The following is a 27,831-nucleotide window of genomic DNA, read 5'->3' on the forward strand; positions in this document are numbered from 1 at the left end:
AGCCTGTTCGCCGTAGATCAGTGCAGGGTACAATAGCAGAGCCTGGAGAGGCAGCAAAAACCCTTTGCACTGAATCAGACTCAGTGAGACGCTGGGACCGACATCTCCGCTGAGCAGGCTCCACTGCGGCCGATGGAGAATGTGAGACCGCAGCAGACACGGATCGAGATTCCCCCTGTGCAGCTGAGGAAACGCGACTCCTAACAGACATGACTCTGCTGACTTTGTCCCAGTCCACACAGTAAAGCAAAATACTGAACTGAAGAAAAAAAGTCAAACTACATTTTGTTCTCCTTTTAGCAGTGTAAAATTTTTACTATTTTTGGATTTTTTCTTTATGGACAGGCATATAAAAAACAACCAAAAATAGTTAGATATGTCATTTTCTGGTAGCATATTGCTTTATTATTCATTGCTTTAAAATATGTATGGGAAAGGCTTCTTGTTAAGTGACAAGGTGAGGTATGTGCAAATGAGAAAATGCAGTTATTTGCCTATTTTTACTGATCGCTTTGGGCGCTACTCAATGGTAGTGTTGAGCATTCCGATACCGCAAGTATCGGGTATCGGCCGATACTTGCGGGTATCGGAATTCCGATACCGAGATCCGATACTTTTGTGGTATCGGGTATCGGTATCGAAACAACATTAATGTGTAAAAGAAAGAATTAAAATAAAAAATATTGCTATACTCACCTCTCCGACGCAGCCTGCACCTTACCGAGGGAACCGGCAGCGTTCTTTGCTTAAAATGCGCGCTTTTCCTTCCTTCCGTGACGTCACGGCTTCTGATTGGTCGCGTGCCGCCCATGTGACCGCGATGCGACCAATCACAAAGCCGGAACGTAATTTTAAAATCCTGAAGGACCTGAAATTACGTCACGGCTTGCTGTGATTGGTCGCGTCGCGGCCACATGGGCGGCGCGTGACCAATCACAAGCCGGGACTTCACGTAAGGAAGTTAAAGCGCGAATTTTAAGCAAACAACGCTGCCGGTTCCCTCGGTAAGGTGCAGGCTGCGTCGGAGAGGTGAGTATAGCAATATTTTTTATTTTAATTCTTTATTTTACACATTAATATGGTTCCCAGGGCCTGAAGGAGAGTTTCCTCTCCTTCAGACCCTGGGAACCATCAGGAATACCGTCCGATACATGAGTCCCATTGACTTGTATTGGTATCGGGTATCGGTATCGGATTAGATCCGATACTTTGCCGGTATCGGCCGATACTTTCTGATACCGATACTTTCAAGTATCGGACGGTATCGCTCAACACTACTCAATGGTCAAGAGGGTAAATCACTGCATGATTCAATTATAGAGGAGTTAAATTTGTTTGGAATAATAGAGTAAATCACATCAACCCTTTTGAACAAACACGCTGACTATGAGAGTGTTTTTTTTTTACGTTTCCCACAATTCATGTAACTGTATGAATCTATATTTATGAAAATATTTATAAAATGTTTTATTTTTTTCCAGATGCTCCAAGAACGCCCAATATAAAGTGTGTAATGACTGAAGGTATAATGATGACTTTCCTTGTAGTTCTACCTATACACAAATCGAAAATACAAATTATTGCTCTAGATATTTCTACCTCTAAGTAGTGCTGTACATTAGTTTTATGTTACAGATTATTTCTGTGATTGATTAGTTTTATGTTGTGCAGTATTTTTGTGCTGGAGATTATTTTTGTATTCTAAAATATGTTCTGCAGATTTTTCATTTTTGGTAATTACTGTAGTTTTATTCTACATTTAATGAAAAATTCACTATATGATATTAACATTTGAAAATTATCAAATGTTAATTGCTTCATTAATTACTTGGATATTTCTCTATTTTTTTTGGTGTTTTAAAATGTATTTGTCTTTTATATTATATATGTGTTATAGATTATCTCACTGCTCCAGATTCATTTTGTATTTTAGATTATTTTTGTATTATAGGTAACTGTTTTCGCAGTGAATTGTTTTTGTGTTTTTTACTATTTTACGTTTCATTTTTTTTGTTAAATTATTTAGAATTTTTTCAGAGATGTAAATTACCGTATATACTCGAGTATAAGCCAAGATTTTCAGCCCAAAAAAATGGGCTGAAAGTGCCCCTCTTGGCTTATACTCGAGTCATGGAGGGCGGGGGGGGGTCGGCAGGTGAGGGGGAGCGACGCCTGTCAAATACTCACCTACTCCCGGCGCTCCTGACACGGTCCCTGCAAGTCCCACGGTGTTTGGCGCGGCAGCTTCAAGTTCTTCCCCTCTTCAGTGGTCACGTGGTACCACTCATTAAAGTTATGAATATGGACTCCACACCCATAGGGGTGGAGCCGCATATTCATTACTGTAATGAGCGGTACCATGTGACCGCTCACTACAGGAAGAAGCTGCCGCGCCGTACACCGTGGGACATGCAGGGATCGCATCAGGAGCGCCGGGAGGAGGTGAGTATATTTACCTTCCCTCGTTCCACCGGCGCTCCATCTTCCCGTCCTCTTGCTGTGACTGTTCAGGTCAGAGGGTGCGATGATGTATTAGTGTGCGCACTGTTATGTTGGGCTGGTGGTTAGGAGCACTAGAAATGACCAGATGAGCAAACTAGCAATACAGGACGAGCTCTGGGAAGTGGGAGCTCTGCTGACCGCAACCCCTAATCCTATCACAACAACTAGAAATAGCCGTGGAGCGTTCCTGACTCTGCCTAGACGCCTCTTCACAGCCTAAGAGCTAACTACCCCTAAAGACAGAAAATACAGCCTACCTTGCCTCACAGAAATTCCCCAAAGAAATAGGCAGCCCCCACATATATTGACTGTGAGTTAAGATGGAAGTCACAAACACAGGAATGAAATAGGTTTCAGCATAGGAGGCCAGACTTAACTAAACAGACTGAAGATAGAAAAGGTATCTTTGCGGTCAGCATAAAAAACTAACAAAAAACCACGCAGAGTGTGCAAAAGAAACCACCGCACCGACTCACTGCGCGGTGGTGCCACTCTGCATCCCAGAGCTTCCAGCTAACAAGATAAAATCATAATAGTAAGCTGGACAAAAACACAATGGTAACAAATAAGCTAGCAGGGACTTAGCTTTTGCTGAAGTAGACAGGTCATCTGAAAGATCCAAGAGAACTTAACCAGTACTAGGACATTGACAGCTGGCATCAAGTAACGATCTGAGTGGAGTTAAATAGAGCAGCCAGCCAAGGCCTGAACGAGATCAGCTGGAGAAAGAATCTCAGAACCAGGAGCTCCACTCACAGCCACCAGAGGGAGTCCATGAACAGAACTCGCCGAAGTACCATTCACAACCACAGGAGGGAGCTCAAGGACAGAATTCACAACAGCGCACCGCCCTCTGCCTGAACAGTCAGTGCGGAGAGACGGGACACTGAAGAGCAGCGGGAAGCGACGAGAGGTGAGTATGTCATTTTTTTTAGTGCAGCAGCAGCATTACATGAGGCACAATGCTGTATGGAGCGTCTATGGGGCCATAAAGAACTGCATGGAGCATTATATGGGGCATTATATGGGTCCATAACTGCATGGAGCATTATATGGGGCATCTATGGGGCCATAACTGCATGGAGCATTATATGGGACCATAACTGCATGGAGCATTATATGGGGCATCTATGGGGCCATAATTGCATGGAGCATTATATGGGGCATTATATGGGGCCATAACTGCATGGAGCATTATATGGGGCATATGGGGCCATAACTGCATGGAGCAATATATGGGGCCATAACTGCATGGAGCATTATATGGGGCCATAACTGCATGGAACATTATATGGGGCATCTTATGGTGCCATAATGAACTGCATGGAGCATTATATGGGGCATCTTATGGGGCCATAACTGCATGGAGCATTATATGGGGCATCTATGGGGCCATAACTGCATGGAGCATTATATGGGGCCATAACTGCATGGAGCATTATATGGGCCATCTATGGGGCCATAATTGCATGGAGCATTATATGGGGCATTATATGGGGCCATAACTGCATGGAGCATTATATGGGGCATCTATGGGGCCATAACTGCATGGAGCATTATATGGGCCATAACTGCATGGAGCATTATATGGGGCCATAACTGCATGGAGCATTATATGGGGCATCTTATGGGGCCATAATGAACTGCATGGAGCATTATATGGGGCCATAACTGCATGGAGCATTATATGGGGCATCTTATGGGGCCATAATGAACTGCATGGAGCATTATATGGGGCATCTTATGGGGCCATAAAGAACTGCATGGAGCATTATATGGGGCATCTTATGGGGCCATAAAGAACTGCATGGAACATTATATGGGGCATACAGTTGTGGCCAAAAGTATTGACACCCCTGCAATTCTGTCAGATAATACTCAGTTTCTTCCTGAAAATGATTGCAAACACAAATTCTTTGGTATTATTATCTTCATTTAATTTGTCTTAAATGAAAAAACACAAAAGAGAATGAAGCAAAAAGCAAAACATTGATCATTTCACACAAAACTACAAAAATGGGCCAGACAAAAGTATTGGCACCCTCAGCCTAATACTTGGTTGCACAACCTTTAGCCAAAATAACTGCGACCAACCGCTTCCGGTAACCATCAATGAGTTTCTTACAATGCTCTGCTGGAATTTTAGACCATTCTTCTTTGGCAAACTGCTCTAGGTCCCTGATATTTGAAGGGTGCCTTCTCCAAACTGCCATTTTTAGATCTCTCCACAGGTGTTCTATGGGATTCAGGTCTGGACTCATTGCTGGCCACCTTAGAAGTCTCCAGTGCTTTCTCTCAAACCGTTTTCTAGTGCTTTTTGAAGTGTGTTTTGGGTCATTGTCCTGCTGGAAGACCCATGACTTCTGAGGGAGACCCAGCTTTCTCACACTGGGCCCTACATTATGCTGCAAAATTTGTTGGTAGTCTTCAGACTTCATAATGCCATGCACACGGTCAAGCAGTCCAGTGCCAGAGGCAGCAAAGCAACCCCAAAACATCAGGGAACCTCCGCCATGTTTGACTGTAGGGACCGAGTTCTTTTCTTTGAATGCCTCTTTTTTCTCCTGTAAACTCTATGTTGATGCCTTTGCCCAAAAAGCTCTACTTTTGTCTCATCTGACCAGAGAACATTCTTCCAAAACGTTTTAGACTTTTTCAGGTAAGTTTTGGCAAACTCCAGCCTGGCTTTTTTATGTCTCGGGGTAAGAAGTGGGGTCTTCCTGGGTCTCCTACCATACAGTCCCTTTTCATTCAGAAGCCAACGGATAGTACGGGTTGACACTGTTGTACCCTCAGACTGCAGGGCAGCTTGAACTTGTTTGGATGTTAGTTGAGGTTCTTTATCCAACATCTGCACAATCTTGCATTGAAATCTCTTGTCAATTTTTCTTTTCCGTCCACATCTAGGGAGGTTAGCCACAGTGCCATGGGCTTTAAACTTCTTGATGACACTGCGCACGGTAGACACAGAAACATTCAGGTCTTTGGAGATGGACTTGTAGCCTTGAGATTGCTCATGCTTCCTCACAATTTGGTTTCTCAAGTCCTCAGACAGTTCTTTGGTCTTCTTTCTTTTCTCCATGCTCAATGTGGTACACACAAGGACACAGTCCAGAGGTTAAGTCAACTTTAATCCATGTCAACTGGCTGCAAGTGTGATTGTTATTGCCAATACCTGTTAGGTGCCACAGGCAAGTTACAGGTGCTGTTAATCACACAAATTAGAGAAGCATCACATGATTTTTCGAACAGTGCCAATACTTTTGTCCACCCCTTTTTCATGTTTGGTGTGGAATTATATCCAATTTGGCTTTAGGGCGATTCTTTTTGTGTTTTTTCATTTAAGACAAATTAAATGAAGATAATAATACCAAAGAATTTGTGTTTGCAATCATTTTCAGGAAGAAACTGAGTATTATCTGACAGAATTGCAGGGGTGTCAATACTTTTGGCCACAACTGTATTTGTATATGGTGCGTCTTATGGGGCCATAATGAACAGTATGGAGCATTATATGGGGCTCCTGATTCAATATGGATATTCAAAAACACTTAACCTACTGATGTCTCAATTAATTTTACTTTTATTGGTATCTATTTTTATTTTTGATATTTACCGGTAGCTGCTGCATTTTCCACCCTAGGTTTGTACTCGAGTCAATAAGTTTTCCCAGTTTTTTGTTGCAAAATTAGGGGGGTCGTCTTATACTCGGGTCGGCTTATACTCGAGAATATACGGTAGTTTTTATTTTGTAATTTTTTTTGTGCTGCAAATTAGTTTTGTGTTAAGGTAGTTTTGTATAATACTTAATTTTTCTGTTGAAGGTTAGTTTTGTATATATATTATTTTTGTGCTGCAGTTTCCTTTTAAGATTACAATTATTTTATGCTTATTTTGTGCTTTAGATTATTTTTATGCTAAAGATTAAATATGGGGTATATTTTTTTGTGTTGTAGAATAATTATGTACAGTATTTTAAAATTAGAGTTGATCTCTAGTTTTGTGTTTTAAATTATTTTTGTGCAGATGATAAATGTAGTTGTTTTGGATTATTTGTGTGCTGTAGTTTAATTTTGTGCTATAGACTTTCTTGAGCTATTAACCCCTTAAGCCCCAAGGGTGGTTTGCACGTTTATGACCGGGCCAATTTTTACAATTCTGACCACTGTCCCTTTATGAGGCTATAACTCTGGAACGCTTCAATGGATCTTGGCGATTCTGACACTGTTTTCTCATGAGATATTGTACTTCATGTTAGTGGTAAAATTTATTCGATATAGCGTTTATTTGTGAAAAAAATGGAAATTTGGCGAAAATTTTGAAAATTTTGCAATTTTCCAACTTTGAATTTTTATGCCCTTAAATCACTGAGATATGTCAAGCAAAATACTTAATAAGTAACATTTTTTTTTTGTTAGGGAGTTATAAAGGTTAAAAGTTGACCAGAAATTTCTCATTTTTACAACACCATTTTTTTTAGGGACCACCTCTCTTTTGAAGTCATTTTGAGGCGTCTATATGATAGAAAATACCCAAGTGTGACACCATTCTAAATACTGCACCCCTCAAGGTGCTCAAAACCACATTCAAAAAGTTTATTAACCCTTCAGGTGTTTCACAGGAATTTTTGGAATGTTTAAATAAAAATGAACATTTAACTTTTTTCACACAAAATTTATTTCAGCTCCAATTTGTTTTATTTTACCAAGGGTAACAGGAGAAAATGGACCACAAAAGTTGTTGTACACTTTGTCCTGAGTACGCTGATACCCCATATGTGGGGTTAAACCACTGTTTGGGCGCATGGCAGAGCTCAGAAGGAAAGGAGCGCAGTTTGACTTTTCAATGCAAAATTGACTGGAATTGAGATGGGACGCCATGTTGCGTTTGGAGAGCCCCTGATGTGCCTAAACATTGAAACCCCCCACAAGTGACAACATTTTGGAAAGTAGACCCCCTAAGGTACTTATCTAGATGTGTGGTGAGCACTTTGACCCACCAAGTGCTTCACAGAAGTTTATAATGCAGAGCTGTAAAAATAAAAAATCATATTTTTTCACAAAAATAATATTTTTGCCCCCAATTTTTTATTTTCCCAAGGGTAAGAGAAGAAATTGGACCCTAAAAATTGTTGTGCAATTTGTCCTGAGTACGCTGATACCCGATATGTGGGTGTAAACCATTGTTTGGGCGCATGGCAGAGCTCGGATGGGAAGGAGCGCCATTTTACTTTTCAATGCAAAATTGACTGGAATTGAGATGGGACGCCATGTTGCGTTTGGAGAGCCCCTGATGTGCTTAAACATTGAAACCCCCACAAGTGACACCATTTTGGAAAGTAGACACTTTAAGGAACTTATCTAGATGTGTGGTGAGCACTTTGACCCAACAAGTGCTTCACAGAAGTTTATAGTGCAGAGCCGTAAAAATAAAAAAATCATATTTTTTCACAAAAATGATCTTTTCACCCCCAATTTTTTATTTTTCCAAGGGTAAGAGAAGAAATTAGACCTCAACAGTTGTTGTGCAATTTGTTCTGAGTACGACGATACCCCATATGTTGGGGTAAACCACTGTTTGGGCGCATAGCAGAGCTCGGAAGGGAAGGAGCGCCATTTTACTTTTCAATGCAAAATTGACTGGAATTAAGATGGGACGTCATGTTGCGTTTGGAGAGCCCCTGATGTGCCTAAACATTAAGATCCCCCACAAGTGACACCATTTTGGAAAGTAGACCACCTAAGGAACTTATCTAGATGTGTTTTGAGAGCTTTGAACCCCCAAGTGTTTCACTACAGTTTATAACGCACAGCCGTGAAAATAAAAATTCTTTTTTTTTCACAAAAATGAATTTTAGTCCCCAGTTTTGTGTTTTCACAAGGGTAACAGGATAAATTGGACCCGAAAAGTTGTCCAATTTGTCCTGAGTACGCTGATACCCAATATGTGGGGGGGAACCACTGTTTGGGCGCATGGCAGAGCTCGGAAGGGAAGGAGCGCCACTTGGAATGCAGACTTAGATGGATTGGTCTGCAGGCGTCACGTTGCATTTGCAGAGCCCCTGATGTACCCAAACAGTAGAAACCCCCCACAAGTGACCCCATATTGGAAACTAGACCTTCCAAGGAACTTATCTAGATGTGTTGTGAGAACTATGATCCCCCAAGTGTTTCACTACAGTTTATAATGCAGAGCCGTGAAAATAAAAATTCTTTTTTTTTTTCACAAAAATTATTTTTTAGCCCCCAGTTTTGTATTTTCACAAGGGTAACAGGATAAATTGGACCCGAAAAGTTGTTGTCCAATTTGTCCTGAGTACGCTGATACCCCATATGTGGGGGGAACCACTGTTTGGGCGCATGGCAGAGCTCGGAAGGGAAGGAGTGCCATTTGGAAAGCAGACTTAGATGGATTGGTCTGCTGGCATCACATTGCATTTGCAGAGCCCCTGATGTACCCAAACAGTAGAAACCCCCCACAAGTGACCCCATATTGGAAACTAGACCTCCCAAGGAACTTATCTAGATGTGTTGTGAGAACTTTGAACCCCCAAGTGTTTCACTACAGTTTATAATGCAGAGCCGTGAAAATAAAAATTCTTTTTTTTCCCACAAAAAAGATTTTAGCCCCCCAAATTTTTATTTTACCAAGGATAACAAGAGAACTTGGACCTCAAAAGTTGTTGTCCAATTTGTCCAGAGTACGCTGATACCCTATATGTTGGGGTAAACCCCTGTTTGGGCGCACGGGAGAGCTCGGAATGGAAGGAGCACTGTTTTACTTTTTCAATGCAGAATTGGCTGGAATTGAGATCGGATGCCATGTCGCATTTGGAGAGCCCCTGATGTGCCTGAACAGTGGAAACTCCCCAATTTTACTTGAAACCCTAATCCAACACACCCCTAACCCTAGTCCCAATGGTAACCCTAACTACACCCCTAACCCTGACACACCCCTAATTCTAATCCCAACCCTAATCCCAACCGTAAAAGTAATCCAAACCCTAACCCTAACTTTAGCCCCAATCCTAACCCTAACTTTAGACGCAATCCTAACTCTAACTTTAGCCCCAACCCTAACCCTAACTTTAGCCCCAACCCTAACCCTAAATTTAGCTCCAACCCTAACCCTAACTTTAGCTCCAACTCTAACCCTAGCCCTAACCCTAGCCCTAACCCTAACCCTAGCCCTAATCCTAACCCTAGCCCTAACCCCAGCCCTAACCCTAACCCTATCCCTAACCCTAGCCCTAACTCTAACCCTAGCCCTAACCCTAACCCTAGCCCTAATGGAAATAAATACATTTTTGTAATTTTATTATTTTTCCCTAACTAAGGGGATGATGAAGGGGGGTTTGATTTACTTTTATAGCATTTTTTATATCGGATTTTTATGATTGGCAGCTGTCACACACTAAAAGACGCTTTTTATAGCAAAAAAGTTTTTGCGTCTCCACATTTTGAGACCTATAATTTTTCCATATTTTGGTCCACAGAGTCATGTGAGGTCTTGTTTTTAGTGGGACGAGTTGTCGTTTTTATTGGTAACATTTTCGGACACGTGACAGTTTTTGATCACTTTTTATTCCGATTTTTGTGAGGCAGAATGACCAAAAACCAGCTATTCATGAATTTGATCGCGTGTTAGTCCACTTTTTGTTTGGCGGTATGATAATAAAGCGTTGTTTTTTGGCTCGTTTTTTTTTTTTTCCTACGGTGTTCACTGAAGGGGTTTACTAGTGGGACAGTTTTATAGTTGGGGCGTTATGGACGCGGCGATACTAAATATGTGTACTTTTATTGTTTTATTGCTTTTTTTTAGATAAAGAAATGTATTTATGGGAATAATATATATTTTCTTTTTTTAGGAATTTTTTTTTTTTTTTTTTTACACGTGGAATTTTTTTTTTTGTACTTTTTTACTTTGTCCCAGGGGGGGAAATCACAGATCGCCGATCTGACAGTTTGCACAGCACTCTGTCAGATCGGCGATTTGACATACAGCAGTGCAGGCTTACCAGAGCCTAGTCTGCACCCGGAAGTACTCCCTGCAGTACCCAGATGCAGCCCCGCGGCCATTTTGGATCCGGGGACTGCAGGGAGGAGACGCTCGGTACAAGGTGAGTACACCACCTTGTACCGATCATCTCAGGGAAGCATGCAGGGAGCCCCCTCCCTGCGCGATGCTTCCCTGTATCGCCGGTACACTGCGATCATGTTTGATCGCAGTGTGCCGGGGGTTAATGTGCCGGGGGCGGTCCGTGACCACTCCTGGCACATAGTGCCGGATGTCAGCTGCGATAGCCAGCTGACACCCGGCCGCGATCGGCCGCGCTCACGGGGAGAGCATATGACGTACTATCCCGTCATTGGGAATTAAGTCCCAGGTCAGCTTGATGGGATAGTACGTCATATGGGATTAAGGGGTTAATTCATTTTGCATTTTACATTTTTGTGCTGTAGATGCATTTTGTATTTCTATTATTTCTATGATTTAGATTAGATTTGTGGTTTGAATAATTTTATATTGCTAATGCATTTTATTTAAATTGCTTTTTGGGCTATTTTTATGATCTGAATTATTTTTGAATTTTAGATTGTTTTGTGACACAGTTAATTTTTATACTGGAGATTATTTTTGTGCTGTAAGTTTTTATTTTTGCTTTACCTTGTATTTTTGGCAGTACTAATGTCATTTTAGCAGTTGTTGTTTAACTGTTTCATAAAAATATGTTTAGCAGTTTAGTTTAAAAGACCATAAACTTTATTTGCTAAAATTTGTAAAATGTTGAGTTATTGAAAACTGAGCTCTAGCCTTCGGTCTATATTTTTTTAGTGGTTAAAATGTTTTTCGAGTCTCTCAAAAGCTTGACTCTTTGGCATAGCTTCTTGTTTGACTTTATTTCTGCTCATGTAATTTATACCCCCACGTAACATTATGTTGCTTGTGCTAAAACTGGTATTTTCAAAGGAGGAAATGATGAAGTAAGGGTATAGCTATAGGGACTGCAAAGGTAACAGTCGCCCCTAGGTGAAATGCTAAAGAGCCCCTTTTGCTAAAGGCCTGTTTGCCCCATGAGTATTATAAATGGTTTCACCGTGCTAGTAGTCCCCCTGATGACGCCGCTAGGTTGGTGAAACATGTTGGGGAGGACACTGGTGCTAAAATTTGTTGTCCTATTCTGCCAATATGTATTAGCATACCAGATGCTAAACACTTTCTAAATATATTATATTTGCTTCTATGTGCACATCATATCATCCTCAACTGCAAACACGTGCAAAAATGAATGCAAATGCATGCTAACGCAGCATTTTTTTAATCCGCATCAGCTTACGCATGACGGCAAAAAAACGCAGCATTTGCATGCGTTTTTGCATGCGTTTGCGCTTTTTATGTGCATGCGTTCGATATTTCCAGGAGGGCGTGTCTCAAAACAGTCCGAAGTACACAAGCGCATCGAACGCATGCGTACGCATGTCCTTGCGTATGCATGCGTTCCCACAGACAGTAATTTTTTTTAGCGCACTCATCCGCATGCGCATGCCTGCGCATATTTGACTGATTTTTGACGCTTCCAAAAATGCAACATGTTGCGTTTGCCACGCCCACCGCACACCGTGAAAAAATGCATGCGTACGCAAAAGCATGCAAACGCATACAAACGCATGTCCATGCGTATACCATGTTAAAGATAGGTACGCATGATGCATGTGGATGTATGCGGATCAGACGCAAATGTGAAAACAGCCTAAAATAGCTGCAGACTTCTGAGACAGATTAGGGACAAAACGTTTTATACCCTTTGTATGTTCTTTATTTTAATTAATAGAAATATAAGTTACATTTTATTGTCTTCTAGTAAGGGTTTACTGTATATGGGATTCTCCCCAATTTGGAAATTAACCTAATTGTAGAATCATCTGATAAGGTTCCTGACCTGGTGCTATATTCCAGACTTTCTCACTCTTAACCTACTATTTCCAACTAAAAAACTTATTTTTAATAAAACAACGACAAGGCAGTAGGAATAAAAAATAGCAAAAATGTCAAAAATGACTGATTGCACGTTGATTTTTCTTTATTTAATCACAGATTGTAGCATATTTGAGGAGCACATGGTCAAAATCAAGGAAGATACCACTTCAACTTTAGTCTGCACCGCAAAAAGCCTCCCGGAAGCTTCATTGTCCTGGATACCGCCTGGATCAAATAATACTAAGTATTCCGTTGCTCACGGTTTTCTCACCTTTAACAAAGTAGCTCTCAGTGATGAAGAACAGTTCACTTGTGTGGCCAGAAATATTTATGGGACATCTAATTCCTCCGTCATCATCAAAGTGACCCGTAAGTAAGGAGAAAGAAATTCTATGATGTCAGGATACTGTTGACCAGTGTAGATTTAAATTGTTCTATAAATCGGCTACAATGTTTTGTTATATGTCACCAATTATAATAATTCTTCCATTTTTGTCTTTTTTATGGTCTCTGGCTCTTCGTGAAACCTAAACCTAAAAATGTACGAGTCATGGTCGTAAACCCAATTCATCTGTAATATCAGCTAAAAGGAGATACAGTTATATGAAAAAGTTTGGGCACCCCTATTAATGTTAAGCTTAATGTTTTATAAAAATTGTTTTTTTCTGCAACAGCTATTTCAGTTTCATATATCTAATAACTGTTGGACACATGTTGTGAAATTGGATTCTGGGCTCCCCCGGTGGCCACTTGTGGAATTGTACTTGTGTGCATCATCCCCTCTGTTCACCTGCTCCTATCAGGATGTGGGAGTCGCTATATAACCTTGCTCCTCTGTCAGTTTCATGCCAGTCAACAATGTAATCAGAAGCCTTCTGTGCATGTTCCTGCTACCAGACAACTCCTAGCTAAGTTGGACTTTTGTCCTTGTGTGTTTTTGCATTTTGTTCCTGTTCACAGCTGCTGTTTCGTTACTGTGTCTGGAAAGCTCTTGTGAGCGGAAATTGCCACTCTGGTGTTATGAGTTAATGCTAGAGTCTTAAAGTAATTTCTGGATGGTGTTTTGATAGGGTTTTCTGCTGACCATGAAAGTGCCCTTTCTGTCTTCATGCTATCTAGTAAGCGGACCTCGATTTTGCTAAACCTATTTTCATACTACGTTTGTCATTTCATCTAAAATCACCGCCAATATATGTGGGGGCCTCTGTCTGCCTTTTGGGAAATTTCTCTAGAGGTGAGCCAGGACTGTCTTTTCCTCTGCTAGGATTAGGTAGTTCTCCGGCTGGCGCTGGGCATCTAGGGATAAAAAACGTAGGCATGCTACCCGGCCACTTCTAGTTGTGCGGCAGGTTTAGTTCATGGTCAGTATAGTTTCCATCTTCCAAGAGCTAGTTCTCATATATGCTGGGCTATGTTCTCTCGCCATTGAGAATCATGACAGTTTGACCGGCCCAAAAAAGGGTTAAATTACTGGCTGAGAAAGGAGAGAAAAAAAAGAAGTCTGCTACAATTTTTTTTTTTTTTTCCTCTAGTTCTGAGTGTGCTCTTAATTGAATCACTTGCTAGTTTGCCTATGCTGCAGCCTTCCTCTCTTTCTCTCCTTCTAATCCTTGAATGGCTCTGTGTTCACCTGTTTCAAATGGATCTTCAGAGTGTAGCTACAGGTTTGAATAATCTCGCCACAAAGGTACAAAATTTGCAAGATTTTGTTGTTCATGCACCTATGTCTGAGCCTAGAATTCCTTTGCCTGAATTCTTCTCGGGGAATAGATCTCACTTTCAAAATTTTAAAAATAATTGCAAATTGTTTTTGTCCCTGAAGTCTCGCTCTGCCGGAGACCCTGCACAGCAGGTCAGGATTGTAATTTCCTTGCTCCGGGGCGACCCTCAGGACTGGGCTTTTGCATTGGCACCAGGGGATCCTGCGTTGCTCAATGTGGATGCGTTTTTTCTGGCCTTGGGGTTGCTTTATGAGGAACCTCATTTAGAGCTTCAGGCGGAAAAGGCCTTGATGTCCTTGTCTCAGGGGCAAGATGAAGCTGAAATATACTGCCAAAAATTCCGCAAATGGTCTGTGCTTACTCAGTGGAATGAGTGCGCCCTGGCGGCGATTTTCAGAGAAGGTCTCTCTGATGCCATTAAGGATGTTATGGTGGGGTTCCCTGTGCCTGCGAGTCTGAATGAGTCCATGACGATGGCTATTCAGATCGATAGGCGTCTGCGGGAGCGCAAACCTGTGCACCATTTGGCGGTGTCTACTGAGAAAACGCCAGAAAATATGCAATGTGATAGAATTCTGTCCAGAAGCGAGCGGCAGAATTTTAGACGAAAAAATGGGTTGTGCTTCTATTGTGGTGATTCAACTCATGTTATATCAGCATGCTTTAAGCGTACTAAGAAGCCTGACAAGTCTGTTTCAATTAGCACTTTACAGTCTAAGTTTATTCTATCTGTGACCCTGATTTGTTCTTTGTCATCTATTACCGCGGACGCCTATGTCGACTCTGGCGCTGCTTTGAGTCTTATGGATTGGTCCTTTGCCAAACGCTGTGGGTATGATTTGGAGCCATTGGAGGCTCCGATACCTCTGAAAGGGATTGACTCCACCCCATTGGCTAGTAATAAACCACAATACTGGACACAAGTGACTATGCGTGTTAATCCGGATCACCAGGAGGTTATTCGCTTTCTGGTGCTGTATAATCTACATGATGTTTTGGTGCTGGGATTGCCATGGCTGCAATCTCATAACCCAGTCCTCGACTGGAGAGCTATGTCTGTGTTAAGCTGGGGATGTAAAGGAACTCATGGGGACGTACCTTTGGTTTCCATTTCATCATCTATTCCCTCTGAGATTCCTGAATTCTTGTCTGACTTTCGTGACGTTTTTGAAGAACCCAAGGTTGGTTCACTACCTCCGCACCGGGAGTGCGATTGTGCCATAGACTTGATCCCGGGTAGTAAATACCCTAAGGGTCGTTTATTTAATCTGTCTGTGCCTGAACACGCGGCTATGCGAGAATATATAAAGGAGTCCTTGGAAAAGGGACATATTCGTCCTTCGTCATCTCCCTTAGGAGCCGGTTTTTTCTTTGTGTCTAAGAAAGACGGCTCTTTGAGGCCGTGTATTGATTATCGACTTTTGAATAAAATCACGGTTAAATATCAATATCCGTTACCACTGCTTACTGATTTGTTTGCTCGTATAAAGGGGGCCAAGTGGTTCTCTAAGATTGATCTCCGTGGGGCGTATAATTTGGTGCGAATCAAGCAGGGGGATGAGTGGAAAACCGCATTTAATACGCCCGAGGGCCATTTTGAGTATTTGGTGATGCCTTTTGGTCTTTCAAATGCCCCTTCAGTCTTCCAGTCCTTTATGCATGACATTTTCCGCGATTATTTGGATAAATTTATGATTGTGTATCTGGATGATATTCTGATTTTTTCGGATGACTGGGACTCTCATGTCCAGCAGGTCAGGAGGGTTTTTCAGGTTTTGCGGTCTAATTCCTTGTGTGTGAAGGGTTCTAAGTGTGTTTTTGGGGTTCAAAAGATTTCCTTCTTGGGATACATTTTTTCCCCCTCTTCCATCGAGATGGATCCTGTCAAGGTTCAGGCTATTGGTGATTGGACGCAACCCTCTTCTCTTAAGAGTCTTCAGAAATTTTTGGGCTTTGCTAACTTTTATCGTCGATTTATTGCTGGTTTTTCTGATGTTGTAAAACCATTGACTGATTTGACTAAGAAGGGTGCTGATGTTGCTGATTGGTCCCCTGATGCTGTGGAGGCCTTTCGGGAGCTCAAGCGCCGCTTTTCTTCCGCCCCAGTGTTGCGTCAGCCTGATGTTGCTCTTCCTTTTCAGGTTGAGGTCGACGCTTCTGAAATCAGAGCTGGGGCGGTGTTGTCGCAGAGAAGTTCCGACTGCTCCGTGATGAGACCTTGTGCCTTTTTTTCCCGTAAATTTTCGCCCGCCGAGCGGAATTATGATATTGGGAATCGGGAGCTTTTGGCCATGAAGTGGGCTTTTGAGGAGTGGCGTCACTGGCTTGAGGGGGCCAGACATCAGGTGGTGGTATTGACTGACCACAAAAATTTAATTTACCTTGAGTCTGCCAGGCGCCTGAATCCTAGACAGGCGCGCTGGTCGTTGTTTTTCTCTCGGTTTAATTTTGTGGTGTCTTACCTACCGGGTTCTAAGAATGTTAAGGCGGATGCCCTTTCTAGGAGTTTTGAGCCTGACTCCCCTGGTAATTCTGAGCCCACAGGTATCCTTAAAGATGGAGTGATATTGTCTGCCGTTTCTCCAGACCTGCGGCGGGCCTTGCAGGAGTTTCAGGCGGATAGACCTGATCGTTGCCCACCTGGTAGACTGTTTGTTCCTGATGATTGGACCAGTAGAGTCATCTCTGAGGTTCATTCTTCTGCGTTGGCAGGTCATCCTGGAATCTTTGGTACCAGGGATTTGGTGGCAAGGTCCTTCTGGTGGCCTTCCCTGTCACGAGATGTGCGAGGCTTTGTGCAGTCTTGTGACGTTTGTGCTCGGGCCAAGCCTTGTTGTTCTCGGGCTAGTGGATTGTTGTTACCCTTGCCTATCCCGAAGAGGCCTTGGACGCACATCTCGATGGATTTTATTTCGGATCTGCCTGTTTCTCAGAAGATGTCTGTCATCTGGGTGGTGTGTGACCGTTTCTCTAAGATGGTCCATCTGGTTCCCTTGCCTAAGTTGCCTTCTTCTTCCGAGTTGGTTCCTCTGTTTTTTCAAAATGTTGTTCGTTTGCATGGTATTCCGGAGAATATCGTTTCTGACAGAGGGACCCAATTCGTGTCTAGATTTTGGCGGGCATTCTGTGCTAGGATGGGCATAGATTTGTCTTTTTCGTCTGCTTTCCATCCTCAGACTAATGGCCAGACCGAGCGGACTAATCAGACCTTGGAGACATATTTGAGGTGTTTTGTGTCTGCGGATCAGGATGATTGGGTTGCTTTTTTGCCTTTGGCGGAGTTCGCCCTTAATAATCGGGCCAGCTCTGCCACCTTGGTGTCCCCGTTTTTCTGTAATTCGGGGTTTCATCCTCGATTTTCCTCCGGTCAAGTGGAATCTTCGGATTGTCCTGGAGTGGATGCTGTGGTGGAGAGGTTGCATCAGATTTGGGGGCAGGTGGTGGACAATTTGAAGTTGTCCCAGGAGAAGACTCAGCTTTTTGCCAACCGCCGTCGTCGTGTTGGTCCTCGGCTTTGTGTTGGGGACTTGGTGTGGTTGTCTTCTCGTTTTGTCCCTATGAGGGTTTCTTCTCCTAAGTTTAAGCCTCGGTTCATCGGCCCGTACAAGATATTGGAGATTCTTAACCCTGTGTCCTTCCGTTTGGACCTCCCTGCATCCTTTTCGATTCATAATGTTTTTCATCGGTCATTGTTGCGCAGGTATGAGGTACCGGCTGTGCCTTCCGTTGAGCCTCCTGCTCCGGTGTTGGTTGAGGGTGAGTTGGAGTACGTTGTGGAAAAGATCTTAGACTCTCGTGTTTCCAGACGGAAACTCCAGTATCTGGTCAAATGGAAGGGATACGGTCAGGAGGATAATTCTTGGGTCACTGCCTCTGATGTTCATGCCTCCGATCTTGTCCGTGCCTTTCATAGGGCTCATCCTGATCGCCCTGGTGGTTCTGGTGAGGGTTCGGTGCCCCCTCCTTGAGGGGGGGGTACTGTTGTGAAATTGGATTCTGGGCTCCCCCGGTGGCCACTTGTGGAATTGTACTTGTGTGCATCATCCCCTCTGTTCACCTGCTCCTATCAGGATGTGGGAGTCGCTATATAACCTTGCTCCTCTGTCAGTTTCATGCCGGTCAACAATGTAATCAGAAGCCTTCTGTGCATGTTCCTGCTACCAGACAACTCCTAGCTAAGTTGGACTTTTGTCCTTGTGTGTTTTTGCATTTTGTTCCTGTTCACAGCTGCTGTTTCGTTACTGTGTCTGGAAAGCTCTTGTGAGCGGAAATTGCCACTCTGGTGTTATGAGTTAATGCTAGAGTCTTAAAGTAATTTCTGGATGGTGTTTTGATAGGGTTTTCTGCTGACCATGAAAGTGCCCTTTCTGTCTTCATGCTATCTAGTAAGCGGACCTCGATTTTGCTAAACCTATTTTCATACTACGTTTGTCATTTCATCTAAAATCACCGCCAATATATGTGGGGGCCTCTGTCTGCCTTTTGGGAAATTTCTCTAGAGGTGAGCCAGGACTGTCTTTTCCTCTGCTAGGATTAGGTAGTTCTCCGGCTGGCGCTGGGCATCTAGGGATAAAAAACGTAGGCATGCTACCCGGCCACTTCTAGTTGTGCGGCAGGTTTAGTTCATGGTCAGTATAGTTTCCATCTTCCAAGAGCTAGTTCTCATATATGCTGGGCTATGTTCTCTCGCCATTGAGAATCATGACAGACACAGTAATGTTTCTGCCTTGACATGAGGTTTATTGTACTAACAGAAAATGTGCAATCTGCATTCAAACAAAATTTGACAGGTGCATAAGTATGGGCACCCTTATCATTTTCTTGTTTTAAATACTCCTACCTACTTTTTACTGACTTACTAAAGCACTTTTTTTTTGTTTTGTAACCTCATTGAGCTTTGAACTTCATAGCCAGGTGTATGCAATCATGAGAAAAGCTACTTAAAGTGGCCACTTGCAAGTTGTTCTCCTGTTGAATCTCCTCTGAAGAGTGGCATCATGGGCTCCTCAAAACAACTGTCAAATGATCTGAAAACAAAGATTATTCAACATAGTTGTTCAGGGGAAGGATACAAAAAGCTGTCTCAGAGATTTAACCTGTCAATTTCCACTGTGAAGAACATAGTAAGGAAATGGAAGAACACAGTACAGTTCTTGTTAAGGCCAGAAGTGGCAGGCCAAGAAAAACATCAGATAGGCAGAGAAGAATGGTGAGATCAGTCAAGGACAATCCTCAGACCACCTCCAGAGAGCTGCAGCAACAATTTGCTGCAGATGGTGTCACTGTGCATCGGTCAACTATACAACACACTTTGCACAAGGAGAAGCTGTATGGGAGAGTGATGCGAAACAAGCCGTTTCTGCAAGCACGCCACAAACAGAGTCAGCTGAGGTATGCAAAAGCACATTTGGAGAAGCCAATTTCTTTTTGGAAGAAGGTCCTGTGGACTGATGAAACCAAGATTGAGTTGTTTGGTCATACAAAAAGGCGTTATGCATGGCGGCAAAAAAACAGCATTCCAAGAAAAACACTTGCTACCCACAGTGAAATTTGGTGGAGGTTCCATCATGCTTTGGGGCTGTGTGGCACCGGGAATCTTGTTAAAGTTGAGGGACGCATGGATTCCTCTCAGTATTAGCAGATTCTTGACAATAATGTACAAAGTTGAAGTTACGCAGGGGATGGATCTTTCAGCAAGACAATGATCCAAAACACCACTTCAAATCTACTCAGGCATTCATGCAGAGGAACAATTACACTGTTCTGGAATGGCCATCCCAGTCCCCAGACCTGAATATCATTGAACATCTGTGGGATCATTTGAAGAGGGCTGTCCATGCTCGGTGACCATCAAACTTAACTGAACTGGAATTGTTTTGTAAAGAGGAATGGTCAAAAATACCTTCATCCAGGATCCAGGAACTCATTAAAAGCTACAGGAATCGACTAGAGGCTGTTATTTTTGCAAAAGGAGGATCTACTAAATATTAATGTCACTTTTCTGGTGAGGTGCCCATACTTATGCACCTGTCAAATTTTGTTTGAATGCAAATTGCACATTTTCTGTTAGTACAATAAACCTCATTTCAAGGCAGAAACATTACTGTGTCCAACAGTTATTAGATACATGAAACTGAAATAGCTGTTGCAAAAAAACCTATTTTTATAAAACATTAAGCTTAAGATTAATAGGGGTGCCCAAACTTTTTCATATAACTGTATGGACCCTCTGGGTCAGCCAATGGATTTAGCATAGCGAAACTTCAGTGAATCTCCCAAGAGATAGTGTCAATTAGCAACCTTTGACGTGTAGAAAAGTTGAAGTTTCTGATTCAAAACGATGGACAAGAATTATAGTCTGACGGATCATGTGTATAGGCTTGACGGGTTTTGTTGAACAGGGTGACATCAGCACATACAATATACAAGTGGACAAAGTGAAAAACACAACCCAGGTTGTAATTTTATCTAGCTGGAACACATATGGAAAAGGAAAGAAAGAGCAGGTAACTGAAAGCCAAGACAGAAACGTTTTCTAACCACTTCTGTCTTCTTTCCCATCCTACTCAATTTAGCTCTATTTTGTGAAAAGACTAAAGCCACTGACTCTTTTGTACTTGGTGATTATTATGATTGTGATTATAAATAGATTTTAAAGGGGTGTTGGTAGATATGATTGAATTGATTTGAATCGAATTTATGATTAATTTTAGGAAATTTGTCGGACCTGGCAAATTCAAACAATTTCCGATTTAGATTTACACGAATGAAATGAAAATGCCCACTGCCATTTTTCACAAAGAAAAAGATTGCATGAGCAAGTGAATGCTCATGTGACCTGAAGTGAGGCCGTAAAGATTTCCCCTAATGACCTGAAGCTGTCACATCATTTAATATAGCACAGCCAATCAGTTGGGACTATCATATACAGCAAAAAAGCCAAGGCAGAGAGTGCAGCAGATATTTTTGCAGTGAATATGAAATATAGTGAGAGGATGTGACAGCTCACCACTTAGCGATAGAGATAAGGAGAGGAAGCCATATAACATTGAATAAACATTACCGATAATGTATGAACGCACAGCTGTCACAATTCCACCTTTTCGTGTGTCCGAACGCAGTCAACTGCTGTCTGCCGTTCAATCTAGAGCAGTGGTGTGCCGAGCTGTCAGTATTTGATGGAAAGCTCAGCTGCCTAGTTGGATGTTGGGGCATGCTGAGCTATCAGTGTATTGAATGACAGTTTAGCTATCCAATCGTCATTAGGGTTTTGGCTTAGCTTCATCCAGGTGTCTCTTTTTCGGGTAATTACCTGGTTACCTTCAGCTGTCTGACCCCAGATTAATGCCAATTGTAGCTTCTTGCTCACTGGTGTATGTTTGACTTGTTGCTCTGTGCTCTGATCTACTGCTGCCTGACCTTGGACCTTGTTCTTACCATCCATTTGTCTTGACCATTTGCTTGATCCGCTACCTGCCTGATATTTTCACCCCTGGAACGTGATCTGACTATTCTTTTGTATCATCCCTCTGTCTATGATGTACCCTCCTATATTTGACCCCTGGACCCGTGACCTGACTATTCTTTTGTATAATCCTTCTCCCTATGATGTGCACTCTTGGCTTTTGACCTCGGACCTTTTTGATCACCCAGACTCGTGATTTGTCCATGAGTAGAGACAAGTGTCACAACAAAAGTGACAAAAAGCTAAAGTCCTTTTACCCATAGCAATATATGATGAGGTCACTGGGATATTATTAAGACTGTTTGGGTATTCAAGAGCTTGGAATGGAATGGATACAGTTATTTTAGACCTCAGAGTATTATATATGGGTTTTCAGGGCTACTGAAGTCTTTGCCATACTCGAGATTCAAAGAAAATAGATTAGTTGCAATTTTTTTGGAAATATTTGCCAAAGCTGGCAAATTCAAATTTAGAAAAATTTGTTCATCTATAGTTATTATATTTTTCGACTATAGTTGTAGTAACATTTTGATAATTGGGTGTTTGACTGTTGGAATTCTTACTGATCTCGAAAACAAACTGATCAAATCTTTCATTCTAAAGATTGGTGGAGCCAAACCTCCAGTGATCAGGAATGGACGTGCTGATAACTTAACAAAAATATTAAAAAATTCTATTTGTTTTACTAATATTAGATAATTGAAAATATAATTTTCTAAAATCCTCAGAATATTGAAATAAAAAAGGCATCATTTAGGTACAATTTTCTTTTTCTAAAATTTGTATTCCAATGTAAAATGATTTCCAGTATTATTTGCAGGTATGATTTTAACATGGTAGGTTCTAACGTTCCTCTCTTTGTTGCTGATTTTTTTTTGTCCACCACAATGATGGATAATGAGAAAGTGATGAGACTTTAGGAAAAAAAAAAATCAAGAGTCTTACAAGTTACAATACCAAAAGCAGCCGTTTCTGGAAACAATACTGTACCTAATGATTTATATTTTTTCCCAGCTCAACCAAGAAACGACACTGGGATAGTCACTGCCATCAGCTGTGTAGTTGTCATTGTGTTGTTGGTCATTGCAGGCGCCTTGGTCGTGTATTATTTCAGAAAGTAAGTGTCTCATAATTTACGATACTGGGATTTTGTTTGTGTATATTTGATAGTATTACATTATTATTGGTAACCCCCAGAAGACTGTCATTACTAAAGATGTAGCAAATCAGAAAAACTATACTACATTTCTAATAGAAGGTATTTGCGAAAATTATTATTATTATTTCACCTACCACATATTGGGATCTTGGAGATGGGAATACCCATTTAAATTAATATTCCAGACTCAGCCTATGGACAGGAGTGGCGCTGTTTTTGAAAAATGTTTTCTCATCAAACCTAGTTAATCAACCTACAAGTACGAAATCATTGCAAAAATCAGAATGGATCCACTATGACTGAACATTCTAGTAAATGTATTTTGTAAAGTTTACGTCAGCCATTCTATTTTATTTGCTGCTAAATTTGAGCATATCTCGATGGGGTAACTCATTCACCAAGACTCCCAATGACACCATCATCAATTATCTTCTGTGAGTGGGAATCACTATATGGAATATGTTGATGATAGAATGCAAAAGAAATAAACCATGATCCCAACATCAGTTTTCTTTTCATCGCAAGAAGATGGAAGAGAATCTTCCAGCTGTTCCACTCTTTATTTTTTAGATCCATGCTTGAAAACCGGAAAATAATCTTGATGACCCCTTAAAATTGGTTCACTTTATGATAGTTTCATATGGCCTTATATTGTCTTCAGGAAAAAGCTGTCAAAGAAATCAGAAGACAAGAAAGAGATGAATGTTGATGACTCCAGCGTTATCTATGCCAACTCGGAAGTGCACATTTATGTAAGTAGACCTCATGGCTGATAATATATTATGGAACCATATAAATAAAGAAGTTCTCAAAAAATATTTATGGAATGACCATCAGATATTATTATTTATTATTAATAAACACATCAAGTCTAAATAAAATCTCCAGTATACAACCTCTTCTACTGAACTGTCCTAGTCTGCCTAACTGTAATTTGTCACATTGACTACCACAACCATCTCCTACAAGGTCTCCAACAAACTAGAGTACTATATATTACAGTATAACTCAGATAGACTCATTCAAAGCTCTTCATCTCAAGTCCCATTTCATTGTCTTCACACTGGATTCTGATAACTTAAGCCAGTTCTGAAGTGCACATTTATGTAGGTAGACCTGATGGCTGATAATATGTTATGGAACCATTTTGTTCAAGAAGTTCTCAAAAAACTGTTTATGGAATGGCCATAAGATATTGTGACAATCATCTTTTAATATTCTGTCAAGATATGTCCACTCTGAAGAGGAATGGGGCACATTCATTCTGAAGATCAGTAGAGTTTACAAATTCTTTGACAGGGTTTTCTCTAAAAATGTTCCTGCTTGTCTCCTCCTCACTATGTTCCATGCAAATCTTCCTAGTCTAGGATTAGATGGGCTGATGTAATAGTAACTTTACATTTGCTGCAATATATTTATAGTTCTGGTGTCTGAGGGAATAAATAATCTTTGTCCTGATGGTTTGCTTGGCTATTTATTGTCCGTCTTTACTTAAAACATCAAGTCAACGTAACATTTCCAGAATGCGACCTCTTCTAGTGAACTATCCTAATCTACCCAACTGTAATTTATCACCTTGATTATTCCGACCTTTTCCTACAAGGTCTCCAACAAGCTAGACTACCATTTACAGAATATACCAGAATGACTCCTCCAAAGGTCTTCATCTCCTTCATTAACCTAAAGAAGTACTCAATTTGTTTCTTCTAAAGGGGTTTCCTGGTTCTTCACCAGGAACCATATCAATGATAGATGTTGAATGGAGAAGCTTATGACTAATTTTATTTAAATCTTGTTTTTATTGTAGGGAAACCAAACCAAAGAGACTGGGACCAACTTAGTCTATTCAGAACCAGAGGACAACAACACCTCTGAATATATGAACGTTGATGACATACATTATGCCACCATTGATTTTTCAAAGCTGAAACCTACAAATGCTCCAAAAAACATTGAAATTGAATATGCAGAAATAAAAAAGTAGCATTTACACAAGAGGGAATGCCAAAAACTGAGGGTCCGTCTACACGAAGAGTGAATTGGCCCCAACTAATTTGGTGATGCATTTAAGCCGATCTGTCTGAAACTAATTGTGATGTCACAGCAGCTTATCTAAGAGATCTACAGTCACGATGTCACAATATATCACCGGACCAAAACTTGTGATGTCACAGCAGCCTACCTAAGTGATCTACAATCGTGATGTCACAGAATGTGACTGGAGTAACAGTTGTGATGTCACAGCAGGTTATGTAAGATATCTACAGCTATGAGGTCACAGAATGTCACCGGACTAAAGCTTCTGATGTCACCACAGCTTACCTAAATAATCTGAAATCATGATGTCACTTAACACAAACTAATTTGTGATGTCACAGCAGGTTATCTAAGAGATCTACATTCGTGATGTCACAAAATGTCACCGGACCAAAATTTATGATGTCTCGGCAACCTACCTAAGTGATCTGTAGTCAAGATGTCACAGAATGTGACTGGACGTAAACTTTCGATTTCACAGCAGCCTACCTAAGTGATTTACTGCAGGGATGTCACAGAATGTCGCTGGATGTAAACACTTTTGTGATGTTAGTGTGGGTTAACTAAGAGATCTACGGTCATGATGTTGCAGAATGTGGCTGGAGTAAAAGTTATGATGTCATCACCGCCTACCTAAATAATCTACAGTTATGTCACAGAATGTAAGTGGACATAGACTCACAGCAGGTTATCCAAGAGATCTACAGCTATGATGTCACAGAATGTCACCTGACTAAAACTTGTGATGTCACTGAATTCTATATTTTGGGAACTTCTGATGGCTCAACAACTTAGCTGATGGAAACACGTTGATGATGTCACAGCGCATTACCTGTCTGAAATCCATGTGCAATGTCACAGCTGTTTACCTAACCTGAAGCAACTCGTGATGTCATAGAATATGACACTTGTTTAATTAAAACAAATTAGTAGTGACACATTGACCTATTGGAAACTCTTGTAATGTTATAGTAGTTAAAGGAAACACAATTGTGATGTCACAGTCACACATCATCTTAATTATGGCACAATAGAAGATGGAAATTTAGATGTGATCTAATAGAGGAAAGGAAACATTTTTATTTTAGTAGGACACATATGTAGATTTTCATATCTGCTTCTACATATAAAATAGCTACCTGTGGCTGTTAAAGAAGCACTACTTCTCCTCATCTTTGTCCTCCTCCTTCTCCTCCTCATCGTCCTCATCCTCATCTTCCACCTCCTTCCATCAATTTTTTTATCCTCTTATTATATTGCAGTCATCATATTATACAGCACTGTGTACTTACAATTGCTCATTTTGCCTTTCTACCCAGATAATTCTTCTCTTTTCTTAGCTCTTTGTAGAATCTTGTGCATGCAAATATTATTCCCCTTTTCAACCCCTGACTTAGCTGCTCTTTCCTCCCCCTGCCAGGGACTTTTGCAGTGACTCATGACTCATGCAGCGAAAATTGACCTCCTGTTTCTACATAGAGCTTAGAAGCATTCATCTCTTCAGTTTTTAATCATGTGATGTCATAAACCTATTGGAAAAGATAATTATCTGGGTAGAAAGGAAAAATGAGCAATTGTAAGTACACAGAGCTTTACAATATGATGATTGCAATATATTAGGAGAAAGCAAATTTTGATGGGACGAGGAGGAGGAGGGCTTCGTTAATAATGAAGCTATATTTTTTATTATTATTATTATTATATTTATGTTAATTGACTCCCTATAGAAACAATGCAAATAATGATCTAATACACAAAGAAAGATTCTAATCTATCACAATCTAAAATAAAAAGTATTCTGTATTAATTTATTTTCGGTCTCTGTAAATAAAAGCGAATGTTATCTTTAGAGCCCTAATATTCACTACATAAAATGTTGAATCACAGTCTGCTTTATACTCAAATGATGACTAATCTCTAGAGCTTGGGGTTATACTTGACACAGATCTTTCACTTGACTTCTGTAATTCACTACTAATCGGAATATTTTCCCCTCTACAATGTATCCTGAATGCAGCAGCCAGACTCATTTCTGTTCAGCCACTACACAGATGCCCCCTCCCTGTTCCAGTCATTACACTTGTTAACCATCCACCACCGAATACAATAGAATCTTATCAAACTCACCCACAAAGCTCTCTTTATTACTGTGCTACCCTGCATCTCCTTCCTCTGCTCTGTTTATCACCCTATTCATCGTCTCCACTGTGCTACACCACCCTACTTCTTCTTCTCCTCATCTCCACCTACCACCCTACCGGTATTCTCCACCCTGTTAATCTTCTAAAACTAACATTTTACATAATCCGAAAGTCACACTCCCATCTCTAAGACTTTTCTTGTGCTCCTCCAATTCTCTGTAATGCATTACCCCAGACAATTCGGTTAATTCCCAGTGTCCTATTTTTAAGTATGCCCTAAAATTACATCTTTTTAATTATGCCTATCATATTGCCTCACTAATATAACTGTTCTCAGTTCTCCCTTTAAACATTTTTTATCATAATCTGTTCCTTTCGATCAACTATTTTTTACAAATGCCATGCACTCAATAGCACTTTGTATCTGGACATATATAGATACGGGCTGTTGATTGGTTAATACAGCTTTACATGAATACCGTAATTAATTTTATAGTATGGCTGAACCATATTATCGCCGACTTAACCACAAAATGTCAGATGCTGAAATATATTAAAACATCACTTTTATTTAAGATTTGTTAAAAAGAGAATACTAAACAAACAATAATATTATATGGTGGACAAAAATGGTTGAACCATGCACTAAAAAGAACTAAAAAGAACTTTTTACTTTTGCATTTTGTCTATATAGTGGGGAAAATAAGTATTGGATACACTGCTCATTTTGCAAGTTTTCCCACCTACAAAGAATAGAGAGGTCTGTAATTTTTATTGTAGGTACACTTCAACTGTGAGAGACAGACTGTAAAAATATAAAAACAGAAA

At 40.9% G+C, this 27,831-nt stretch overlaps 1 protein-coding gene across 1 annotated transcript in view; it reads left to right on the forward strand.

The window, feature by feature from the left end:
* Positions 1-26,410, forward strand: part of LOC143770436 (sialic acid-binding Ig-like lectin 13) — a 43,233-nt gene extending 16,823 nt beyond the window's left edge. Inside the window, exons 7-11 of the mRNA XM_077260058.1 lie at positions 1,482-1,523; positions 12,598-12,849; positions 22,681-22,783; positions 23,487-23,577; positions 24,633-26,410. Of these exons, the coding sequence (XP_077116173.1) occupies positions 1,482-1,523; positions 12,598-12,849; positions 22,681-22,783; positions 23,487-23,577; positions 24,633-24,809 (665 nt within the window). The 3' untranslated portion in view covers positions 24,810-26,410. The remainder of the gene's footprint in view (positions 1-1,481; positions 1,524-12,597; positions 12,850-22,680; positions 22,784-23,486; positions 23,578-24,632) is intronic.
* Positions 26,411-27,831: the final 1,421 nt, after the last annotated feature.

This window comes from Ranitomeya variabilis, chromosome 4 (genome assembly GCF_051348905.1).
Source record: "Ranitomeya variabilis isolate aRanVar5 chromosome 4, aRanVar5.hap1, whole genome shotgun sequence".
Lineage (NCBI taxonomy): Eukaryota > Metazoa > Chordata > Amphibia > Anura > Dendrobatidae > Ranitomeya > Ranitomeya variabilis.